The 25240-nt window shown below is 40.9% G+C and overlaps 1 protein-coding gene across 1 annotated transcript in view; it reads left to right on the top strand.

Moving 5' to 3' along the window:
- The first annotated feature begins 2003 nt into the window (after window positions 1-2003).
- Window positions 2004-25240, top strand: part of LOC111265391 (adenylate cyclase type 6) — a 58664-nt gene continuing 35427 nt past the window's right edge. Inside the window, exons 1-2 of the mRNA XM_022842012.2 lie at window positions 2004-3317; window positions 23955-24220. Of these exons, the coding sequence (XP_022697747.1) occupies window positions 24063-24220 (158 nt within the window). The 5' untranslated portion in view covers window positions 2004-3317; window positions 23955-24062. The remainder of the gene's footprint in view (window positions 3318-23954; window positions 24221-25240) is intronic.

The following is a 25240-nucleotide window of genomic DNA, read 5'->3' on the forward strand; positions in this document are numbered from 1 at the left end:
GGCTGCGCAGTTTTTACGCGCCAAACACAGCCACTGCTGTCGTCGACTCCTCGACCCTTTCCAGTGATCCTTTCTCTCCGCCCTTTCTTCGCAGACGATGATGGTAATATAGTCGCTGTAGTTGTTATTATACTAATTTTTGTAATTCTAGTTCGCATCACTATTTGTCATTATCGTTTCCCAATCCAATCCTATCCTATTCTATTCTATAGGTGATGCTGCTGCTGCTGATGTGACGCTGCTTCTATTGATTGGTTTGTCTCTTCGCGGTAGGTAAAAAAGGCAACGTTCGTGGCAGGATAAGCGGACGCTACTGTATGAAATAAGCTTCACTGTGGGCTATGCTACTGCTATAAGCAGCGCTACTGCTATCAGCAGCGCTACTGCCATCGCCTTTTATTCTTCCTCGCAGATCTGCTCGGCGTTTCCAAGGCACGTCGCCTGCCTGGCTGCCCTAGCATCGGCTGTCCTCCGTCACTTACCTTGCCCTTTCCCATCTTCAACGTTGTGTTGTTGGAGGACGGCACGATAGAGGAAGAAGAGCTGATTAAGGTCATTTCTCCAGCTGATGCCTCTGGTGCAACCGCTGCTACTGCGGCTGCGTGTGCACCTCGTAGGGACTGTGTGTTGGAGGCAGTACTATTGTAATCAGCATCTCTACGATAGGTTTATGTATCTAAAACGGCTTATGTAGGAGCATTTTCGGCACAAAATGTCCTATTTGTTCGCGGGGCTTTTCAGGCACCTTTGTTCGGTTCGTTGTCGTTCGCTGGACGAGCGATAAAGAAGGGCCATCACCATCAGAAAAACCGTTAAGCCATGATATAGTGTGTTGTTGACCAGTTGACGTTGTTGTCGTGCGTGCGTCCGTGAGTATGTATTTGAATTTGTTTTCCTCTTTCCTGATCAGACGAAAGGGAAAAGAAAGAGGAAGAAAAGAAGGGAACGTGCCGCTGCTTCCCGCCAACTCCGCAGCTGCTGCTATTGCACTCAAAGAGGCGGGAAGCGGCAAGAACTGGTGGGCGTTGGAAATAAAAACCGCACAGGGAAAGCTCGCCCACTTATTTTTTTTTCATACTGCATATGAGCTAATCGCAAGCCGATGCGTGGAACACAAATGATAGTGTAAGGAAAAACGACGATCAACCACGGGCCCAACATTTCTGCTGCAATCGAGAGCCTGTCCGTAGGTCCCGTCGCACTCCCCGACGCTGCCCCGCTGCTGCATCTGTTGCATACCCCGGCGTCGTCTTAACCGTCGCGGTCGTCATTATCCCTCTGGTGGCAGTTGTGGCGGCGCCTAAGTTAGCGGCTCCAATCGTTGACGTTGCCTGTGCCGCCGTTGTTACCTGAGCTCGTGGTGTCGATGTTGGCATCGGAGATGGTGGCAGTGGGGGCGGCGGCGCTGGTGGTGGGACAAGACCTCTTTTAACCGAACAGGTACCCGGCGTCCGCGGCGGTGGCGCCGCCGCCGCCGCTGTCTGCTCTCGCCGCTCCAACCATCCGCCGCTAAAACGACATCATGGAGAGCCAGTGATCGTAGGGACAGAAGGCGGCAGTGGCCCTGCTGGTAGCACTCCTGCTAACTGTAGTCATTATAGGAGCTGGAGTCAGACGGAGTCCGAAAGCGCTTGTGGGCTTAAAGAGGGACAGGCTAGGAAGGCGAACAGGCAGCGCGACAGCCAATACTCATTATGTAAGACTACTACAGCTGTACATATTTTACAGTAGTATCTTCTGTTAACGCTGCCGCAGCTCGTTACTGATAGCGTTGTCTCTGTTATTGGAACACTGGCAGAGTCCCGTCTTGTGTCAACCGTTGTTAAGCTGCAACGACCAGATTCATTGTAGTTGTTCGGCCAATGCCGCTGGTTTAACAGCTCACGACAGGTACGAAGGTGTGGAGCGGCAACAGTGATAATTAGAGCGGGCTTCGGTAGTAATGTATGGTGTAGTTCGATTTCCGGCGGAACCTTCCGATCTTCGCGTGCGCTACCACTGTGTACAGCCAGCGCTTCGCCGTAACGTCGTGTCACGGTAAGTGCTGTCCTGTAAAACTGCTTCGGGCACATATCCGTGTAACAACAGCACCAATCAATAAACCAATCAATGTCGGCAATAGCGAGGGAGCAAAAAATCGAGGAAAGTAGTGAAAGAATAGAACAGTCGCAGTTGTCATCGGCGCTCTGCGTTCTAACGACGACAGCCACAATGATTTAGTGTAGCAACGATGATAGTAACAACAGTAAATGATCGCTGATCTCTAATACCTCCGTTGTTGGTATTGACGTTTCTGCCAGCACCATAGCGGGATTTTAACAGGAGCATCTTTCCTACTACTACAGTCAGAACTCATAGCTCTTCTGCTGGCAAAGCAGTTACGTTTGCAGTAGTATTACGGTGTCGTCCGTTCCTCACCTAGATCATTCATCGCGCTGTCATCGAGGGTGCTATATCCACTCGACAAGGATCTCTTCCGTCAATGTTCAGAGTAGCCCGTTCACGTCTTTTATTAAGTCGTTAGGTCAGCCCGACGGGGACTATCGGAGCAGTCGAGGTCTCTGACTTGAGGCTTGGCTGCTAGCTTTGCTGGCCATCTCCGTCAACGTATATCTGTACCTAACACAGACGCGTACAATCAAAAGTAGCTGCTGAAAAAATCTGGACCTGGAAAAAAATATCGGAGAATAACCGTGTGGATACCGCCGGCGTTTTGCATATTTAGCGGTGAATCTCTGGCCCCTGTCATTGTTCCTTGTATCTTCTTGGGAGCATAACAATACTTCGTTTCCGAGAAAATAGTGTAAAACAAAATGGAAGAAGACGAGATACTAGAGTAGTCCTGACCCACTGAAGAACACGTGCAGTGCGCGGTTAAAGCAACAGGCTTGTTCTTTAGTTATGTTTCCTCGATTATATGTTGACTTATTGCAAACAAACATGCTGACTGTGTTAAATTGTGCGTGTGCGTGTCCGGTAATGTAATGAGATCGGATTGGGATCGGAAATCTGAAAAGTGTGGACGGACTTTTCTTGGGTCTGTTGAGTCTTTCGAAGTTACGCCGACTCGAAGATTAAACAAATTTCGTGCGGGAGCGACAGGTGATACAAATGTCTAAAGGAAGAACCGAAGGGGTGCGGCTCTCTCAAGTGATTGTCTTATTCCTTGCCTCTTTCGAGTACAGAAACCATTTCGTGAAAATCCTTGTTCTCCATAAAGATTTTTAACCAACTGAACTCAATTTGGAATCGAAGGTGTAATTCCGGTACGAAAATAAACAACAAAACAAAATCAAATTTGATGAATTGTCACCGAAGTAAGTAAACAATTCTCAGCGATATAGATGTTAAAGAATTAGAAAGCAAATTCCAGTCAGTAACAACTTAGGTTAGACATGCGTGAGTCTTTCCCAATGTTGCAGTTATAAGTATCCACATATTTGTTAGTGAGCAATGATGCCGGTTAAATCTATAATAGATATGTCCATATATAGACATATATTATAACGGGTTTACATCCTTGAAATATATCGACAAGTATTATATGAGTATTTCGAACTCTACTGCTGAATAGGAGCCATCCGTACTCAATAAAAAGGTTATCAATTAAAGAATAATCGGGCATCTTTAAAACAACGTCTATCAGCCAGCTAAATAAATCTGTGCGTTTTGGGTCTATGGAGAGCTACGAACGAACCCTATACGTATCCTAGGTACGTCGCCTAGATACTTTGTGACGCTGTGGACAATGCATAAGGAGAGTGTACGGAATTACCTTGTAATTTTGAGCGTTCGAGCGTGACTTATCGAAAAGATAAAGCAACATCAAGCAGAAGTTCTATGCCTTTGATTTTTACCCTCTCTCTGTTTTATGTTGCAGCGTAAATGTTTATTTATACGATTGAAAAGCTGCAATAATGGAGCTAATAATTCGTCACTTCACTAATGATAAACCAATTTCGAATTCAGAAGAGCTACACCGCGAACCCATCGTTTATTGAATTTGCACTAACATTGGCCATTGTCATTGGCACAGATCTATTTAATGCGTATAAAAGGGGCTAGTAAGATTAGCTCAGTTACCAATGTCCTGGGAAGAAATGCCCTCTACATATAGACGAAATTTTTTGTGAATGTAGTCTTCAAAAATTCATTATTAGGGAAACTCAGAATCGGTTGCATGTAACATTTTGAACGAAAAATTGTTAAAGAAATGCAACATTTCATTTAGAGAAAGATAACGAAAATATATTTTTATATCCATTTTTATTTATAGAATATACCAGATCATTGTTTATAAATAAAGACGAAAGTGATTTTAATGAAATATCTCGATTAGAAATAAAGCTCAACCAGTTAGTAATAGGTGAGAGGTACCAACACTATATGAGATATTTGCGTCTAAATGAAATCGAACCCAAGAGGCGACTGCGAGCCCTAGAACGCTTTAAGAAAAGCTTTTGTAGAGTGAAGCTTATCTACTCCCATTTTGAAAGCCTACTGGTCTCGAACTGAATTACGTTAGAATAGGACCATAGCATTCATATAAACGGTTATTGCTTCAAACTAACCTTTAAGAAATCGCACGCAACAACGTAAAATGCCCTTGAAAAAAAAAACGAAGTCGTCAAGTTAAGAAAACTGCCGATGTTTAATCCCGTTACCGCATCAAATAGGGTATGGAAGTCGCCAGCAGTTGAAGGTATCGAAGGCTCTTAGGTCAAAGTCCGCTACAAAGCCTATATCAGTATTGGTAACTGATAATGGAAAAGAACCCATAGATTATGATCTGATGCCTTTTCGCTGTGCTATAAACACTATAATAAGAAAATGCATTTTATACGCATCTTTTTTTATAAATTCACTTTGACTTTATCAAGTCTATGCGGCTCCAGGGAATCGTCCTAATAATATACTAGGCGCTATGCTATCGGCTTTTAAAACTTATGAGGACTGCGTTCTTATGATGAGAATGATGGGAGCTGATTTTATTTTCTATCGATTACCGTTATTATGGCTAAATATTACCATAAAGCAAATTAGCAGGCCGGTAAATGTATTTGCTTTTTAGTGGGAATCGTTGGCCTGCTCAACAAACTGTAAAAAGAAGAAAACTCAATCCGCTAAAATCAGGACCAGACACTTTTTGAGACGCATCTTTCGCAAACATACATTCTAGTTTGCCGATGTGTCAATTTTAATCCTCTTTTTATTCGGTTTGGCGTCAATATAACGCTTAAAGTAACGTAATTTTTTTTTTACTGTTTGGTCGCTCCGGTCAAATATAACCTTCTGTACATAGAGATAGATATATCGTATCCCTTGACACGAATAGCCTTTTCCAAGCTAATATTTTTAGTTCGCCACAAGGCTTTGCAGCTTATTTTACAATAGGACCGAATCTTGCATTTAAGGATAGCATTCGTGGCCGCAAATAGCTCCGTGATAAATCCAATTGATTATTCATCCATATAGACCGATTGTGTGGAAGTAATGCATCTGCAACACATCTATGTGTAATTGTATTACATGTAATAGCAAAACGCAAGGGATGAGAGAAGCGCAAAATTTCCAACGACGAACTCGCCACCAGCGCACTAATACCGGTCGGTCCGTGAGTTTGTCGGAATATGGGAAGTTACGCTCGCCGTACACCCTCACGGGCTACTTCTAGCTTAGGTATCTGCACTGCGGTGGCGTATTAACGCAACTGATTACCTCGTATGTGTACGATGTACATTGTGACGTTCGCCTGTCTTCGTCTGTTTTTATAGTTCAACCTGTTCGAACTACTTCTATGCACCATGTGCCGTTTACATCCTCAGACCGATGTATGTATATGTGTTTACGTATATAGATGTGTACACAAACAATCAAATATACGTCAACGTGATCGAGCTCGGCGTCGAGGTAGGAGGCGATTGTTTTGCAACTACAAAGATAGAACTGGCAAGTGGGGGCATATCAATGTTAACAATGCATGATTGACTTGCGAGCGGGCGTACGTGCATCTTCGCCATAGTAGTAGCACACAATATGATGCGTAGCGTATGGCTGAATAGCGTCGTCAAAGCAGAGATCATCGAAACCCATTGACAACATGGAACCGGAAAAATCTTTGCGAGGGTGCGTGCAATGAGAAATACAGTAGACCAGCTATAATATTAGGGCTCGTTGCTTAGAATGAAGCGCTGATTGAAAGGCATGGCTCGCAGCTAGCTTTCCTTTTGATCGTCGGGGCTTCGTCTAAGTCAATTGAAGTGGGAACCATCACACTCAGAGGTGGGCATACCACACACGACCATTCAAGCACGATCAGCCATATAGCTGGACGGAGACCCACACATTTGGCCACGGTCATTTTCTAGCTAAACCATCACGTACCACTAAATTATATTCGCAAACGAGTATTCTTTTTGCTGTTGTCACTGCCATTGCCGTACGCACTCCGTTTGTTCGTGGAATTGTCCAGCAGAATTAGCAATGGTAGAGACTAATGCTCTTTAAGGGTAGCGTAAATTGGTCGAATCAGCCTTGGAAATCGCATTAGATACAATGCTATACGATGCGCCAGTCGCTTAATGGAATCAAGCCAGCCAGTCAGCTAGAAAACGTTCCTCCAGCTGGAAAAAAGAGACTCAAGAAGCCTAGTCATTTGTCGAATTAGGATTGATTGCTGATCTACTGCTCCCGAAACCCATACGTTAAAGCGGAGCAGAAAGAAACGTCGGACAAGATTACGTCCGGGCGTGCGAGCGACGTAATGTAAATTCGTTACGTAATAATCGATCGATAGAAAGAATAGCTGAAGGCAAAGCGACGCGTTAAATAAGCTTTGAAAAGAACGATTTCTCGATCTTAAATGTTTGTTTGTTTAAAAGGTTGCAGAACACATGTCACATAAGGATAATAAATATAATTACTTGGCTGTTAGCAAGTGATAATAAAAGGGTTTTGATTTTTTATAGACCGTAACCCCAATAAAACTTTCGAAGGGGTAATTTATTGTTTGTATCAACATTTGTCTAGGCCTACGCTTTATTAATTGTGTACAAAACATTACATTACGGCTGTTCATTAACCTGGCGATAAACTGGCTACTAGAAATACACCAAAATATCACCAAAATGTTTAATGTAGGTCACATACGGTATCATTTCATAATCAACTGAAGCATAGTCCTGCTATTACAATAGCCTGCGGCGAGTCTAAATGGCCGATTGAGTAGATAGATGATTTAAACTTGTACAAAAGAGAGCCCTTGCAAAATGGTCGATGAAAACATTTTAAAGACCTATTAACTTATAGGTCAGAAAAAAACCTGTTACGTACATTTTGCATCGTGATGCCTAGCTCTAGCCATTTAGGTCACCGCGGCGACTCTTGATAGAGAGATTCGCAACTGATATTTGCAAGCAGGTATCGTAAATAGATTTTTTTTTAGCAGAGAATAATTTTTGAAATGAGGTCGTGTTGCCTTCAGAAATTTTAGCCAAAAATATACGAATATAAACTACTTGCATTGCCTTTACACTGTTCATTCTTCAAAACTTTTACAATCTGATCCATCGAAACATTGGAGCGCAACATTTATTGAAAATATTATTGTTTTTGGCATTAACATAACAGATTTTGAACTGTATGTGTTATACCCAAAGTATTTTGAGGTACTGAATCATAATATCGAACGGATATCTTCAATGATAAACAATTGACAGCGATATTCATTGTGAAACGCATATTGTGAGAAACAACAAATCAACTAGGGCGCTCTCCATACCTTTTTGCGTTTCGGTAGAAATAGAGCAATAACTAGTAAAGTCTACTATGTAACGAAGCAACCTTTTCTTTTCGACTAAAGGAAAAAAAGATGCGACGCAACCAATTCTCTCCTACAGAGGATGTTCCGAGAGAAAAACTCGTATTTATATACGTACATATGTATTGAAGCGGACACGCTTAGCTTCACCGTTCGATGGCGCGAACAAGAATTCCATAGCCACTCGCCGCATCAGGTATATGTAGCCTGCTTCGGCTTTATATAGCTCTAGCTGTGCATTTATCTATATATTTATTTTATAACATTTGATTCAATCGCCACGCTTCCCCGGTGAGGTGTCCTCGTTCCGCGGCCGGCGGTCTTTAGCGCCCAGTGCGTTTAATTTCAAGTTGCGCTGCTTAGACCTTTTCGTGATCTCTGTATCCGGTATGTGCTGGATGGGATTCGATCTCTATAAAGCAGACTATCTGGGGGCAGAACTAATGCTGTTGATGGTGCCTTGCACGAGTCCGGGCACGAGTAACGGGCACGTACAATGAGACCTAACGTCATCCGTTGTCGGGGTAGCACTTATAGTACCGGGGATTGCTTGTCCTATCTGACAGAGTTCATGCTGCCCACCTTTTCCGGTGGTCGATTATCAGATCTGTTGTCAAGAGATTTAATTTTCTCTTCCCTTAACGATAGGACTCGGTTGCTTGTATGAGCTGTTCTGTTTTTACATCGTATATTTAGAAGCAAATGAGATGACGCCTAAAAAACACCGCCTTTACAAGCCTGTTATGTTTATATTTGAAAGTGTTCAGACCATGATATTACACACGTGGCTTCTAAGGGTGCGTTATCTATGGAGCGGGTTTATTGAAACCAGACATCGCTGAAATCATATTAGCAATAGCAGATAAAGGCTACTCTATATGAGCCATATCCCCATACCGTCTATCTATTAGATATATAGCGTACTTTTTCAGCTGTAGTCAAGCCGCATTGACCTCAGGGACAGCCAGTCTTATGGCTACACTCGGATCCAGCGCTAGTTCGAGGGCTGAATCAAGCATTTCAAAATGTCTAATGTTTCTCACGGTACATATTGACATATGGATCCATTTTATCTATATATGTAAAATGCAGTAGCAGCAGGCTACTGTTTAAGTCAAACTGTATGCAAGGTATGGGTGGAGTAGGTACTTGCTCATGTTGTTAGTAGATACGCACAAGCAAAACTAAAACACTGGATGAAAGTGATTATATATTTAAGATCAGTTCGATTCGATTTTGTTCTTTGGAGTCAGGAGGCTGGGCAGATACGATCAAGAATATGGGTAGCATTTACAGTATATACGTTCCGTTAGCGCTTGGGATAGTGCCGAACGGCAGCACTCGACGACAGACTCGAACCATTTTGATTATCTGTGTTAGTGCAACACCCCCGTCTTCCCAGTTTTGCAACTCCCTGGTCTGAATTGCTCCTGTTTTTCTGAAATCTTTTATGAGAAAATAACAGTAATTAAAATCACATTCACCGGATCAATTATAAAAATTGCAGATTAGCTGTTATGAATTTTCACTCTAGTCTGAAGTATCGTATCAAACGAGAGATTGATCATTTCGTTGACAGTTGTTATCTCTGTCTGTTATCTGTATAAATCAAAATGATATCTTCAGTTAACTGTAGGTATTATTTACATAAAATCATTTGACTTATCAACTGAGTGACCTTTGTACGCGCATGTTATATCAAATACCCTGATGCACTTTTGCCGGACTCATCCGGCTTTTAGAACTCACAGAAAACTGAACGCGGAGTTCGGTATGATACGCCTGCCCCCATAAACTTCATTGTCTTATGCAATATTAAAAAATCATTATTTAGCTATTAAGTAAATTGCTTCAAAGAAAATGAGTTCTCAAAGTGAGTGATACAAAGTTACGTAACGAATTTCACCTGCTTCACTTCAATTTAATCTGTGTCAGTTCTCTTAATCTTCGCAGTGACCCCTTGTGTCATATACTAATTACTTTCCCGTAGTGCTGAGTGTAAGAACTTAACAGGGATAGCTGTTATTTATGTGAATCTGCTTTCGTCCTATTCCAGTTTGTACCTTAGAGGAGGTACGGCTGTTGCGGACGTGAGTGTCCGGAACTCGGCTACGGAATCTGTAAAGGACAAGACAAACTTGAGTCCTTCACCAGGCACAGGCCTTACCAAGATGATAAGCAAGAATCTCCGCGTGCCTCTACTCGTTTCAAAAAAAGTCTCGCTTTTACTGTTTTTTCAATAGGAATGAGTAGCTTTTATGTTGTCGCTGCTTGACCGTGGCAGTAAGGAAGTTTTTAAAGCGTGATCTAATCTTAGGTATACAGATTAGGTAGAAGGTGTTCAAATAGGCCATCACTTGTTGCGGTTTGTGCACCGCCTCAGGCCGTTCACGTGCACTAGCAGAGAGCTGGTCATCGAATGTCTACCAAAAGTGGTTTTGTTTGCTGTTTTATTTTCTGCAATATTGCAATGATTGCTCTGTTTAAACACTCTATAAAAACATGACGTTTTAAAATATACTGGAGTAAAAAGTGTTTTTTTTTTATAGTGTAAAGAACTATTGCGCAAAACTATCAATTTATCTACGATATGGATTTATTGACAGTTTTACACTGTGTGTGCAGTCGATTGGAGTTAAAGGATGGACGCGTTTTTGTATGTCTCCGACAACACGAACTCCCAACTTTGTTTTGTTGAAGTACCATAAAATGTCTGAAATGAAACAAGGGGAAGTACATAAAGTCACAAATATAGCACCACAGAAGATGTTGAATTAAAAATCTTATTAGAATCGCCTTGCCGTCTACGAAAGATTAACCGCTCGACACCAGCATGACACACTAGATGAGCTGTATTTATATAGTTGTCCATATAAAGTTGCACAATAATTTATGTAACTTCTACTTAAATCGAGTCTGAAGAGAGCGCTTGTGCTGAACTTTGTTGACGGCTAAAGGATATTAATGAGGGCAATTTTCGCTGAATAAAAGACGCTTTCAGTGATGTTCATACAAAAGGTAGTATCAATGTGTGAAAAGGAAAATCTGTTCAATTTTCGCATGAACAAAGGTCAGTGTTTGCAGCATATAATTACTATCCATGTAAGTTGATTTGTTATGTAAATGTAGATTAGCAGAACAAAATCTTTACGTATTTGAAAACTGCCATGAATATATTTGTGCTTGTTAAGCGGTTGCGTTTTGCGTTACAGTGATTTGAAGTACCTGGTGAAGTGACGCAAGAGACGAGGTAAATGCACACTTCGTTAATTATAGCTTTTTCTATTGTTGTTATTATAGCACATATTCAGTGTAGAAACAGTGGTCAGTTATTGATTCGTTATGAGGGGCGATGGTGATTATGATGACTGTTGATTCTAATTTTAATGGCGGTGCAGCGGAGACCGACTCATAACATGGTTCTTGCCTCGCAATAGTTAAATACGAGAATAACAGGGCCCACAACAATGGAAATAGATTTTTAGCTCCTCTAATCGTCTGCGTATCGAACCCAGTCTGAATAAATCTTCCTTAGTGGGGCTGCCAGCGTTACAGCCTGTACTTTGACAAATGGCAAACGACAATCGAGTTTAGGTCGAAAAATTCGTGTTCGCAAATTGAAACTAAAAACATAGTATGTAACTTAAACTTACCAACAAGTGGAACGTTAGTGTTCTGAACTTATGTTTGTTTCAATTGTTTGTCTTAACAGGCAATGAGAGGTAACAAGCCGCTAGTTCATTCCAGTAGCTGGTAAAACTGGGTGGCTGAAGTCAGGATGCTCCTAAGCGCCTGTCTTCAGCGTTAATATCAAGCAAGTGCTGCTAGATGCTAGACATATAGTTCCCAGAGTCACTGTTTGAGAACCAGTGAACCCCGTTCTATTAATGTAGTCCGCTGGCGTAAAGCTTAATTGTCTCCGTACTAGCGATTATAATTGCGTAGGTATCACGCGTTTTTTCAATTAGTAGTTCCAATACAATTTCAACAATCATGTGAGCAATTTAAAACGTAAAGCATGGGGCAATCCATCCAAATGAACGAGTAAGGTATCTAACAGTGTAGCCATAAAAATGCCCATGGTCTTTGTCTAACCGGTCCGACCGAGCTTATTTCGAATGAAATTAACCTGCGTGAGCGATAAGAGAGTAGGTATCAAATTTAATCTTGCAGCACTGTCTGAGCGTGTGCATTCAAACGGTTTACAGGCGAACGTATACATGCCGAATTGTGTAATTGGCATATATGGGTGCGATCTGTAAATGGTGATGATTTTTACGTCATCTTCGTACTTCACCGTAGAAATGGGTTATCTAGACATTCAACTGGGGGTCCCCAAGTTGGACTTGTTCTTTGATATGCTTTCGTCCGGTTGAACGTTGCGTTTATAGATCAAATTAAATGGTATAGGCAGCAAACATTAGCGCCGCTATATTATGATAGAAACGTCAATATCTTTCTGCGATTCTTGATCTGACGAACGGTATATTTGTCTGCGTTTGATTCAACTTCCTCCAAGCTTCGTCATCTATCATAGTGGAATCAAAGTGCAGGCCGTGTATGTTAAAAGTTGAGATCTGGTTGGTCTTCAGCTGAGTTGGATTTGTCGAATAAATATGCATATCAACAATGTTTGGTTAACGATGACTATCGTCTAATTCCTGCACTTCTTAGCATCTCCCGTTAATGCTATAGGACGGGTTACATATCTATGAATTTGGATTGTTTTTGTGCGGTGCGTACTTAAGTCAGTCGTTAACACAAGAAGTGGAGGCGGGTCAAGAGCGGAAACCCGAAGAACTTACAAAGCTTGCTTGCTTTGCTGACCGATGAAGCTGTAAGACGATGCGATTCAGGACAAAGTGTACGTAATTCATTAGCAAAGTGACCGAAACCTGTCTGATAGAAACGACGAATTACATTACACGGTAGAAAAAACTTACGCGCAGCTCTTCAAGCTCTGTTGAGGTTATTGGCCATCAGGTAGCTTATTAGGTAACATATTTGCCTGCTAGTATTAGGGACATATTGTAGTCCAGGTTCGGATCCGAGCGTAGGTACACAGCGTTCCGAGCTGGGAGCCAGTCTGCAGCCTGATGGAGTACCCAATGGCGATACTGGGCGTAAAACTTGAAGTAACAAGGTTATTGCCGACATGAGGTGAAGCAAGGACAGGAAAAGCAAGATCCTTGTGATATCCATTTACTCGCATCGCTTTGAATGCGTTGTCTCACTGGCTGGATATTTCGCCTTCAGGTATCCGGCTCCTCGTTCCCGTAAAAATAGTAGGAGAAATCGTTATCCGACATTGTCATATATGTGAATATCAATAAAGACCCATGAAAAGTTGTTTTCCTACAATGGCCATTTAGGTGTAGGTTTCCGAACTGTTCAAGCTATACCAGGAGAAAAGTGCATCTGTCGTTGAGTCTAAATTGCCATGTGCAGGCTCACCTATAACACGCCCGCTGGCTCATAATGGATACATTTCAGGCAGTTTATGGTACTGAAAATGTTAGAAGGCAGTAAGAAGAAAAGCGCTTGGCTTACAGTTGTCACGAACCTCATTTCATTAGCGTTAAGGCTCGCTGTCTCCGGCGGTCGCAATGGCAGTTCTAATTCGACATCTACACGATATCAAAACCGTGACGCCCTTAGGCTGTTCGAAACAGTCACGCTTACATAAGCGCACATTTAGATTCGAGCGACGATCTGAAGGGTGATTTGATTACTTTTGGTCGCTTGCATTCAAGAACAGGGATGTGACTGCCCAGGATGAGTCTGATACGTTCCTAATCACCCCTCTATTATTCAATCGTATCGATCGATATCACACACGCTTACGTATGTTCTAAATGAAGCTCAATGACCAACAGTTTGTTTTTTCACATCTAACTTTCTCATTTTCAGATCCCTGAAATAGTGGTGGGGCATTACTAAGGGCAAATACACTTGACTTGATTTTAATATTTCAATAGGGATTATGATTAAATCGAACGAGATGAGAAGCCTTTTAGGGTCTATTCGTATTTAATTTGGCCTTGCGATTTGAACCAGCGGCAGGTGGTTAGGCTTCGGTAAGCCTATAAACGTCGATGATTGTTGATTTAAACCTGGCCATGCGAAATATGTACGTCATGCAATTTCTGCCGTGAAGACATTGTATTGGGCGATTTTTTTTAACGTGATCGAAAATTATCGTTAAACATTAGATTTGTTTTAGCTTAGTATCTGCTTTATTCGTATACATTTTTATCATGCATTTAATTGCATGAAAGAGGTGTTTGTCTTGGCTGTCGGCCTTGACCGTTATATTGACCCTGCTCCGCGAACCTATCTCGATTCGACTGAATAAGTCGGCTATAGGGCAACCTCTCAACGACGTCCAGGGATTTGGTTGGCCCCCGGTCGCCGTGTAACGGACGTTTAAGTCAGGTTCACTCTTGCTTCGATATGGTCCTCGTTGACGATTTTTTTTTTTCGTTTTTATCGGGGAACATTAATTTAAGCTATAGGAACATGTATAGTATTTCGGTGGAAGGTCTATTGATTGGTAGCAACAAAACTAGTACGTACTTTAGTTAGAACAATTTTTTGCAATATGTTAGCATTCTCCAAAATAAATCTGAAAAAACGGTCTTACCAAAGTGTTTGCCACATCCCTATACCCAATTTTCCAGTTGACACTTTACATTCCAAAAAGCAGTACAAGGGTTTTTATCAGGCAAACAAACAAACAAACAAACAAACAAAATCGGTTTCAACGTCAAAACGTTCAGGTTAAATCGAGGAGCATATACTGCATGTTTGCTTAAGCTATAGAGCTCAGTCTAACAAAAAACTTTTACTAAGCATTTTTGATCCGGGAAATCAATTTAAGTATTAGATAAAGTGCGTTCTATTCGTTTCATCAAGAACATTCGATTGGTGCCTTAAAAACATTTTGATATGAGGTTTGTTTTTAGATAAGATAAAATTACGACTCTTGTTACAGCTACCTCAATATTGTTAGAATGTTTCAAAGACGGGAAGATTCACTATATCTATTAGTAATTTTGCAGAGAAAAATATTGACCTGCCAACCGAGTGGGGAAGTAAATTAACTCAAATATACTAGCCACTAATTATTTTGGGTATTCTTGATAATCATCATGTATAACATCGATATCAATTCACCATGCAACCATCTGTCTCTATAGTCTCTCTATTTTTTAATTCCCATTTTTCTAAAAAGAAAAAACCCATGTTCAGTTGATAGCAGCCTTGTAGCTAAGACTGCGCTCGCAATAGATAAATAATGTTTGGCATTTCCTTTGATGATTTATGGGCGAGCGGAAAAATTGTTCCCGACATTATTACCACTGACAGATTCGAAAGAGATTTTTTCGTTCAAAGTAACAACGCCGCATCATTTTGTTGGTAGATGCGTCGTCACTGTGAGAATCGTACGAATCAAAATTATAATTCCATATATTAAACATAGATATTCAATCAGCTCGGCTGCATAGGTTTGCATCGAATTACGAAGAAGCCATCATAACTTCCATATCGAAATATCAAGTTCTAGCACGGGCGATTCATTAGCATAATTTTTCGTATAGGCACAGCTGTCCTGTTAATACAGGTGGGTCACGTGTTACAGCGAGTCACACTGTATACTCCATGAGGTGAACGTATCCAATTCAACAATATGGCGAAATCAATTATTATCCATGACCGAGTGGTGACTCGGTGACATGACGATCAGTGTTTAGTCCACGAGCTCAACGTACCCAGTCGGTCTATGGATAACCTAGCTTGTCGTATCGGTAGCAATGATCGACGTATAGCGCCGTATTGCCGTAGGCACAAGCACAGTGTGTGCCCTGTGTTACGTTACCCCCCCTGGCGGCCACAAGAAATATTACTGCGTTCATCCGTTTGTGTGTGTACGATAGTAATTGGCTTGTACCAAGAATCAAGCTCAAATCAGCTGGGACCGCTATTCTTATTCGGCACAGACGATGTTACTGGCAGGACGGTAACGATGACTGGTACCCGCATATCGACACCGTTGTCACAACATTGTCGCTCGTTGTTGTTTGAATTAACCGCGTTAGACGAAGCCAAAGTCCTCTTCGAAGCGGTTCGGGATACGATTGGCCCACATGTGCGGTTAGCTGACGATTATAGTGTAAAGGATCAACGCATAGTCACATCGGAAGACAAGCTCATGCTTCTCCACCTACCAGCTGGATAAGCCTGTATCACCTCCGTAAATAGTATATTCATGTAGAAAAAGCGAATGCGTATACACATTCTATGGGCCATTATGCAATATTGTTTGACGTAAAAAACGGCAGGACACGCTTGCTTTTCTCCGATGAAGCGTGTCACGTCGCCAGGCGGGGAAACGGGAATCGTTTGCGAGGGCACCTATATATTATTGCTCTAGCTTTATAGAGGTCGTGTCTGCAGTTACGTGCGGGCGTATGGGGATAATTATTCGTTGTTTGGACAAATACGTGTAAACAACGAGCAAGTCTCTGCTTGGTTAGAGATTATTGGGTTAGACGCAACCTATTCAGGGTGGTCCACTATCTTCTGCTTCAGCACTCTTTAGCTTGAGAAAAGGACCAACGCTCGACACACTCGTTCGGCACGAGGCAATTACTGTTTCTGAGCTCGCCGTTCTTCTACGATTAGACAGGATATTTACGTTTATAGATGCGGAGACCGACAATTTCTATTATCTTTGCTTTACTATTATTCGTAACGGTAAGCTTGCAACGAGGATTTTTTCGGGGTGATGCGGAGTTGGGGGAAAGCAGATTTCCACGTGGCACTGTAAGCGCTTTACAAAGAAAGAGCCCTCTTCATTCCCAGGACGATTGAACCTTGTTGAGTGTCGACGCGTAACATCAGCGGCACACCGGAGAGCTAAATGTAATGTTAGAAGTCCCGTTGAATAGACAAATATCAATGAGATAAGTATAAAATACAAAGAAATACTCTCACAGTGAACAATGTTTGTATCTTTTTGCTTGCAAAAAACGTAGCGACTAACTAAGGGACCTTCCGCTAGGTTTACTTGTAAAGGGCGGCATGATCTGATTGACAAATGCGCATCATCCTAACTACGTTGCTGTGGTAACCAGGAACGTGCGGCCATCGACGGTTTAGGTTGCAGCGTTAGTAAAATGGTTAATATGTGGTTTCGTAAGGCGGTTGGAGAAGACTCAGATCCAGCAAGACGCACCGCGGCTAGACGTTCTAGTGGCGGCAAGTCCCTGGCGTTGTACCGAACTGGTGGTTCGTAGGAATTGTTTACACTACAGGAATAGCTGAGGACGTTCAAAAAAAAAGGTCTTATTTAAGACTGACGAAATAAACTAGAATTAATTCATATTAAAGCTACTTGAGTATGTCGACATGGTCATTTCGCGAAATCGCCTAATTAATATGATCAGTGTATCGATGAACAGAGGCGGAACAGAGCAGGCTTATGCTCGTTGGTCGCGGAAAGAACGAACACGTCTATCTTGGCGTTCTGTAACAGTCGTAACCACTGAGTGCACAGTTAGCTTTACCCTCTACGCTTTTTTCGAACTAATGCCTGTGCCTGTAAGACCAGTGGCGAATAAACAGTCCTATGGGAGGCGCATACTTTAATTGTTTATAGCATACAACGCTAATTACGACTAACCTGCGGTGAAACTTTGCCAGTTCGATCCTCTTAAAACAAATTTCTTCCAAAAAAAAAGGTATAGCTGAAAGAAAGTACATTACTCATATATTAAACGATGCCCTTTTTATAAAACTCAATGTTAAAAAAAATACTAAGAGAACTTTCTGGGCAGCATTTCAAGCAGGGCTAACGTATAACAGCAATACGTTGCTTCGGTTATCTCTATTCGCATTGACGGTTCAACTCATCGTTTTACAGCCAGTCAGTTGTGAGGCGTCGAACTGCAGTTCAGGGAGATGTAATGCTTGAGTATCACCATAGACCAACATCTCGCTCTACGATCCGATTATTTTCTAATAATAATTTTTACGTACAGTCTATCTTTGATTTTTTAGATTGGTTGATCCAGACCAAAAAATATATTGTATAAATAACGAGTTTTTAGTCCGAGCTCATCTCACCGTAAACGGATTTAGTTCGCGGATTCATGGTAATTAACGCATTGCCGCAACAGGTGATCTCATTAAGAAGCATCCACCTTTATCATTTCCTACACAAATGTAACTACAGACCAAATAACGAGTCTAAAAATACGAGCGAGCACTTTACTAGCGCAGCCAGACCGTCTTGAGAGGACTTCAGAATACCAATCTGCATACGCGACCCTTCTCAACGGCCGACACCGAAAGCCGTTAACAGAACCCTCATTATAAGAGACCTTTATTCGGTCTAGAAAAACATACGGCTTTCACTGCTTGCACTTGAGCGTTTAGCTCATTACAACCTTTGTTAGTGAAAAGCATTTCGACATATGGTGGTCTGCATGCACACAATTGCACCTCAAACCCTGAGGCTAGTTTTTTCTTTTCTATTTAGCACTACTAGCTAGTCCAGTGTGAAATAGTCCTCGAAAATTACCTATTTTTCGGAACGACATCAAGGATTTGCTGCTATTGGGGGTCTAACTTGGATGAATCCTGCTGAACTTGCGTTTCCGACATATTTATTAAAAAGCAAATGAGCAGTTATAAAGTTTAATAGTAATACTTTATCTTCCTGAATTTTTTATTTTTCTGATTATTAATATGTAGGTATAATTTTTGCCCATGCTGGGATTTGACCCAGCGTGGCACTGTGCTTGCTAGTTATAGTTACCACAGCAACGCACTCACAAAGATGCACAGTAGTCACTGAATCACGTTGCCACCCACGCCGTTCCTAGTATCTAGTTGAATAGCAGGTATTTCGTTCGGCCTCTTCCTGCATACGTTGAAGAAAAAGCACAAAATTTAAGAACAAATAAACGAATGACAAGGCCAAACGGTGGCCGGTGCGGTTTACGAGACGGTGATGTTTGACATGATGCCAACGGAGCGTAGACATCTGTTGCGCCTTAGCGTCACAGATTTTATAGCTCCCAGTTTCACTTGTCTCCTTTTGCGCCGGTTGATATCGCGTTCTACTGTTGGCGATAAAGGTCTTCTTCTTTGCTTGCTTATTGCTGATGTTATTGTTCCTGTGGGCCTTCTATCACGTTTTACGTGCTCGGCATCGTTGTCTGATTTAGGCCTTTTGCGATCGCAGACCATCGTCATTAACAGGCAACATTATTACCTTCTTTAGCTTCGTTATCAAGGGCACTAACGTCATCATCACGACGGTCAATGCAACCTAAGCTTACCTATTATGTCCAATTGGGGCGTTATTGCCACTCTTTTGTGGCCCTTATCTCTCGTACCTATAGTAATAATGACAGTAACGCACTCTTTAAGGCGGTAGTATGTTAAAGGACCTGATACAGGTCTTTTCGAGGGGTAGCTTTAACAATAGGAAGACATACGACGAATTTGATTTGAAGACCGAAAAAGCTTTCAGTTTTATTAACATCTCTGTGAAAAAAATATGTTGCTCGATGCAAGAGAATCCTATAATAATAATGTTTTCTTTTGTATATCTTCTACTAATTTCTATTGATCGATATGTGCCGTTGAAGTCAATCCGCATACTTCGAAAGCATGCTTATAATTTAACGAAAAGTTCGTCCAAAGTTTTCAAATGAAAAGCCAATTCCTGCAGGGAGCTGTTGAAGACTATAAGGACTATAAGGAAGAACACACGCTACATGTATGTTCTAATATGATATCTAATTAAGATGCCAATTGATTCTAAAAGCTCTATGATAGCAAACCATTCTTATATCAGATTCACGGCCTCCTCGTCGTCATGTCAACATCTATTTTTACGATGTTTACAGCGGCAGATTGGATTTCAGCCAGACACCTTGATGCGGGGCGAACGCCAACGTTTAATGTCGATAAATACAGCTGACATTTATTATACTGACGCAAAACGATACGATGATGGTTGAAACTAACAATGATAAACGCCTCCCCCGTTGACCCGTCGCTCTTGCAACACCCACATGCGTTCATTGAACTCCATTTCATTGTAGCAATGTGACGGCGTATAATTCCACATCAATAGGCCGAGTTTCAGCCCGCCGTTGATCATTTTCCATTGATGAACCTGCGTCTAGCTACCTGAATATATGGTTTTCGGTCATAAATTTGACATATATCTGGCATAGAGGCGCAACGACGATCAGCCAGTTAATTCCTCTGCCATTTTGCTCAACTTGAAAGTGCAACCTGCTTATAGGCTCTTTATGCTTCGAGTTCTACATCCGATATCGATATTAGGCAGTTCATCAGAGAGCTAGCTCCCAGCTGTCTCTAGACTAATCCGATTTAGCTAGTATTCGAAATATAGTGTACATGAGAATTTATCATTTTTTGGTGTACATAGATACCGGTGTAATACACAGTGCCGAAAACGTGGCATATTGTCTAACATAGATAGGATCATTATATTTTAATACTGTATTGTTTGTGCATATATGATGGTAGTTGAGCATCTACAACGATTCATCAAAGTGTGAAAAGAAGCTTTTTTTTTTGCACAATTTTTAATATTTCCATGTATTTGCTTAGTGTGATATATATATATATATATATATATATTGTCAAAAGAATCAAGTCTTAGACTGATAACAGGCCAAAAACCCTTAAGTGTAATGGCTAAGGACGGCCGAAAATTTCAGAGCTGCAGAAGCTTATCTAAGCGAATGAGCCATTGATATTTTTCTCTCTAAAAGGACCGTTAATTTCTGTCTAAACGGTTTTACAACATATTAAGAGTGGTTTTTTAAACCATTTTGAATTGAAAGTCTTCCTCTATATAAAACTATAGCAGAAGCTACATAAAACTGGAGATAACGTAGACTGAAGGTTTCGGGTAAAACAAGAAGTCTATAGTCTGTGTGGATTTGGTGTAGCGCAGAAAATTAATAGTAGCTGATCTTTGCTCAGATTCCGAAAACGATACACCGGTATCCCGCATGACGAGTTCTTTATTTTGTGCTAGGTGTATTCTTCTATTCTATTCTAGATGTAATTGGCTACCAAGAGTGTATGCGTAAATTCATGCCCATTACGACAAACAGTCCACTACGGTTTTTGCCAATTTGAGCGCATCATCTTGTACAAATATATACTTCGCACGTGGCTTATTTTCCAGTAAAATTCCTAATGACAGTAAATGTAAAATTTATAGGGGAACTTTTGTCTCAAGTGGCGACAATAGGCGCTTTATGCTCAGTTCTGCTTTTATCCTGTTAGTCTGACACCCAATGAAATTGTTGACATTCCCGATTTTCGGCTGCTGGTGTATTATAATTTACTAAACGGTTTACGTGTCTCCGGGCACGACCGTTCCGTGCGCCGCCGAGACTTAGACAGCGAATACTCAAATTCAGTGTACGAAATGAAAATAAGTATAAACTGATTCTACCTAAAATATGTTGCTCAAAAATTAACATGTTCCATATACCGTTTAGTGATTTGTATCAAGTCATCTTCATGGAAGTGAAACTTCAAAAAATATATTGTGCAGGGGTCACATATTGCTTACGTAAGCTTCAGAAGCTATGAATAGCAAGCTCAAATAGGCCTCGAGATATATATATATATATATATATATATATATAACAATAATGGTGTAGTCGAACCCACAAAATACACACTTATTTATACGTTAAGACTACGTAGTGAACGCAATGTCAAAAACGAGTAATTTGCTACTTGAAATCACGTGGGCATTTTTGGTTCGGACAACACTCCCGTTCGGATTGTTCCTGCAGCCTTTTTGTCTAATACAGCGCCCACCATGTCTCGAATATGGCCTTAAGAAGAGTACGGATGCTGAAAAGTGTTTTTTTTTTAAGAAAAGGCCACATCTTTTCAATCTGCCAAACAACATATGAGATCATCCTTTTCTAGAGACCAAGATGTGGCTCACTTCAATAAGAAATAGTGCCCTAAACGATATATACATTTTCTACTTAATGAATTTATCTATTTTGTTATAAATTAGTAGCTGATTTGCCAAGTGTAAAATGTTTTAACAGAAACTTTGTCCGTTGGTAGAAATTAAATATAGCGCAAGCAAACGTTGACTGGAGCCCTGTTTGACTAGTCATTGATTCTGTGGTTCCTAACTACCCCCGAGACAGCAACGTCGTTCGGTAAGGCCAGTGACATCTGGTTAGTTAACATTTAGTTTAAAAGCAGAACTATCTTCGCTGCGATGCATCTACCACCCAGCATCAATAGGACAAATTATCCCACTATATATGACCGATATATCGAAGCGAGCTTTATTTCACGATCGTAAAATTGTAAGCTGTTGCAAGTACGACTATTATTCATAAATTAAATTCCGTCTAAATGATATTTTATCGTTTTTATTTTGATTACTTAATTAGGTGTTTAACTATAAACTGTTCTCACCCAACTAATATACACAAAAAACATTAGTTATTCCCTAAGTTTCTCCAATTTCCTGACGTTGACTTTGTTTGTTTCCAAGCCGGCATTCCGGTTAAACCTCGCTTCGACAAATTCTAGTTGTTGAGAAATATTTCGTTTGTAACTTACGATCTAATAACAATTACTTCCTAGGATAAACTACGTAATATTGTTACATCATTCATTATGTCCATGATGACTACGGCAATTATATGAGGATAATCTGTGTATAACACAAATTATCCTCATATAATTGGACAAAAACCAAAGCGGCTAACGAAACCTGTTGCATTTCACTCATGGCCAGTGCCTTTTCCAGCGCAGGATGGGCAATTATCAATCCCCGATAACGCGCCCCAACCCCCAAAACACTGAAGAACTTACCGACGACAAAGTGATCCGGATCAATTTGAGAAAATAGTTAGCATAGGTTGAAATCATATTCACAAAATCATCTCGTATGCGCTGTGGGGTGCTCTGGTACAGTTGCACCCCACTCTGGCTGAGCAGGAACCTCTTCCTGATTGTGGACCCCTCCTAACGCAATAACTGAATTCAGTACGATTGTTTGTTTCAATTAAATTCAATACCATATCAATATGACACCAAGACACAGCTCACTTTCGACCGCCAGACGTTAGTCAACCTATCGAAATACATTTGTTTGCAGCGATGCTTACAAGCCGGCACTACCTTTCAATTCTAACAGGAGTCCGTAGTGAGACGTGTATAAATTTTTTCTACCTTCTTGTCATTCGTATTCGTAATCATTACCCCCCACTAACTAAATACTGATTTACTATGATGGCGGATGCCGCCTTTAGTTATGGCAATTTATTTTATTTATTATTTAATAATTATATAACCATTGCGTTGTATAACAGTAATAGATGTTGAGCTGGGTATCATCATCTTTTTGTGTGACCGAACCGATTGAAACAATCGTGCAGAGATAATGGCGTAGGTCGCACGTCGTCAATACTACCGACTTCGACAAGGAACAGACCGTAACTAGTTAGGCAATGTACTCATACCTAACAACTTGTGTAGTAAAGCAAAATAGGTTTGTTTTGTAGGGCAACGAAATGATTTCAAAGCTGCCTTTACCACTTAATAATGATCAGACGTGATAGCATACATTTGAGGGAGGAGGGGGTGTACTGAACTGGTGCACTATGGAATGGGTATCATACCTCGGACTCGCACCCGCTCGTCCTGTCTCATCGTATCTGAAAACTAAGTGCATTCTCTCACTATTGTATCTATCAGAACTATGATCAGTGGCAATATCAAAGTGTAATACCTTAGTTTAGCGTAGTCCCTCAAGCCTTCAGACGTAAATACTACGCCAAGAAAATCGTGACCAAAGCAATGTTTCTCTAGCTGTTTGAATATCTAGTTTTTATATCTGATACTTGCAGATGATAATATCCTAAATTATAGATTGCAAGCCCTCAAAGTAAGAGACGGCTCTCAGGACTGTTCTTTTTGTGTAGTGCTCTTTTTATCATTGCTCGTCGTTTGTGAAAAGGAACTTTTCACAGTCAGGCATCTGTTTAATGTATTACTATTATTAATTACAAATGCCCTCATTTTATTCCAGATGAACTAAGTCAAGGAAATTGTGTGGCCGTTGCAGCTGCCCTACCACAACGGCTGACGGATAAATTTGCGAGTTAAATGTAAGAAAGCGTACATACACCCAGCATCGATGGAGGAACAAACATTTATTATGGACGCTCCGGCGCGGGAGAGATGCTGTAACTGTATCAACGACGGCGATATGGTCTGTGACTATCTGACGTGTGGACTCATTAGCTGTTACACGCGTCAACGGATGCGCCGGCGGAGTGATGCTTTGTACCAACGGTAAAGCAGTTGCGTCTTTGAGGAACTGACTTTGTTAGGGATTCGCCTAATGGAATCATTGATATCGGCGCTCCATAACCGGAAAAATAAACCATTTAGCTGAATAGTTATTTTCCTATCTAATGTCTTTCGTAACGTTGTATAGGTCGGTGCTAGGGTCTAAACTAAAGAATAGATTTTCTAGACTGGCTAAACCCTGGATTTTTTTAGTTAGAAGTTCAATAATTTAAGCAAGCTACCATATCGACAACGTCCGTATCTAAGCCACTTGTATGTGCTTTATCCGAGCCGATGTGCCTAGAACGGCCCACGAATCCCTGGACAGTTTGTAAAAGGTCTCTTGGTTGTTAGAAAGTTTGTATTTCACATCTATACGCAAATTATGCAACAGATTTTTAAGTAACAAGGACAATATGATTTTTGCAATTACGCTATATTATGATACTGTTAGTACGTTTCTTGGGTGCAATATTCATAATAATGACTGCTATGGTCATTTATAAATTTAGATGGTTTTATTGGCCAAGAAGAAGCTAAGAAGATTTGGATCCACTCCTTATTAAAATAACTTGTGTATCTTCTGTTGCTCTAAAAGATATCAAATGAAATCACCTCAGCTGTCTAGAGACTAGAGATATATATATACCTATATGTATATATAGATACATACATATGTACAAAAAATTGGCCTAACCAATAACCAGTTCGTTGATGATATTTTAATCCATTTATAGATTAATCTACAGAAAAACAATTAACAAAAGTCTGAGCTTTTTAGTTGCGTCGCACGGCTATCGTATTCTTTTTCTTGATAGCATCCTCTACATGTTGAAATTTTCCAAGCCGAAAAGCTCATTGACACTGTAGTACGATTGATACGATTTAAAACCCGCCCAGTTTGATTGAACGAGGAAATAAGATTACGATAGAAATCGTACTTCCTTCTAATGCGTCGCTGATTTAACCCTCAACGGCTAGAGTGGTGTATACGGAGCAATAGATCGAAGACATTTAATGACC

This window comes from Varroa jacobsoni, unplaced genomic scaffold (genome assembly GCF_002532875.2).
Source record: "Varroa jacobsoni isolate VJ856 unplaced genomic scaffold, vjacob_1.0 scaffold_968, whole genome shotgun sequence".
In the NCBI taxonomy this organism is placed as follows: domain Eukaryota; kingdom Metazoa; phylum Arthropoda; class Arachnida; order Mesostigmata; family Varroidae; genus Varroa; species Varroa jacobsoni.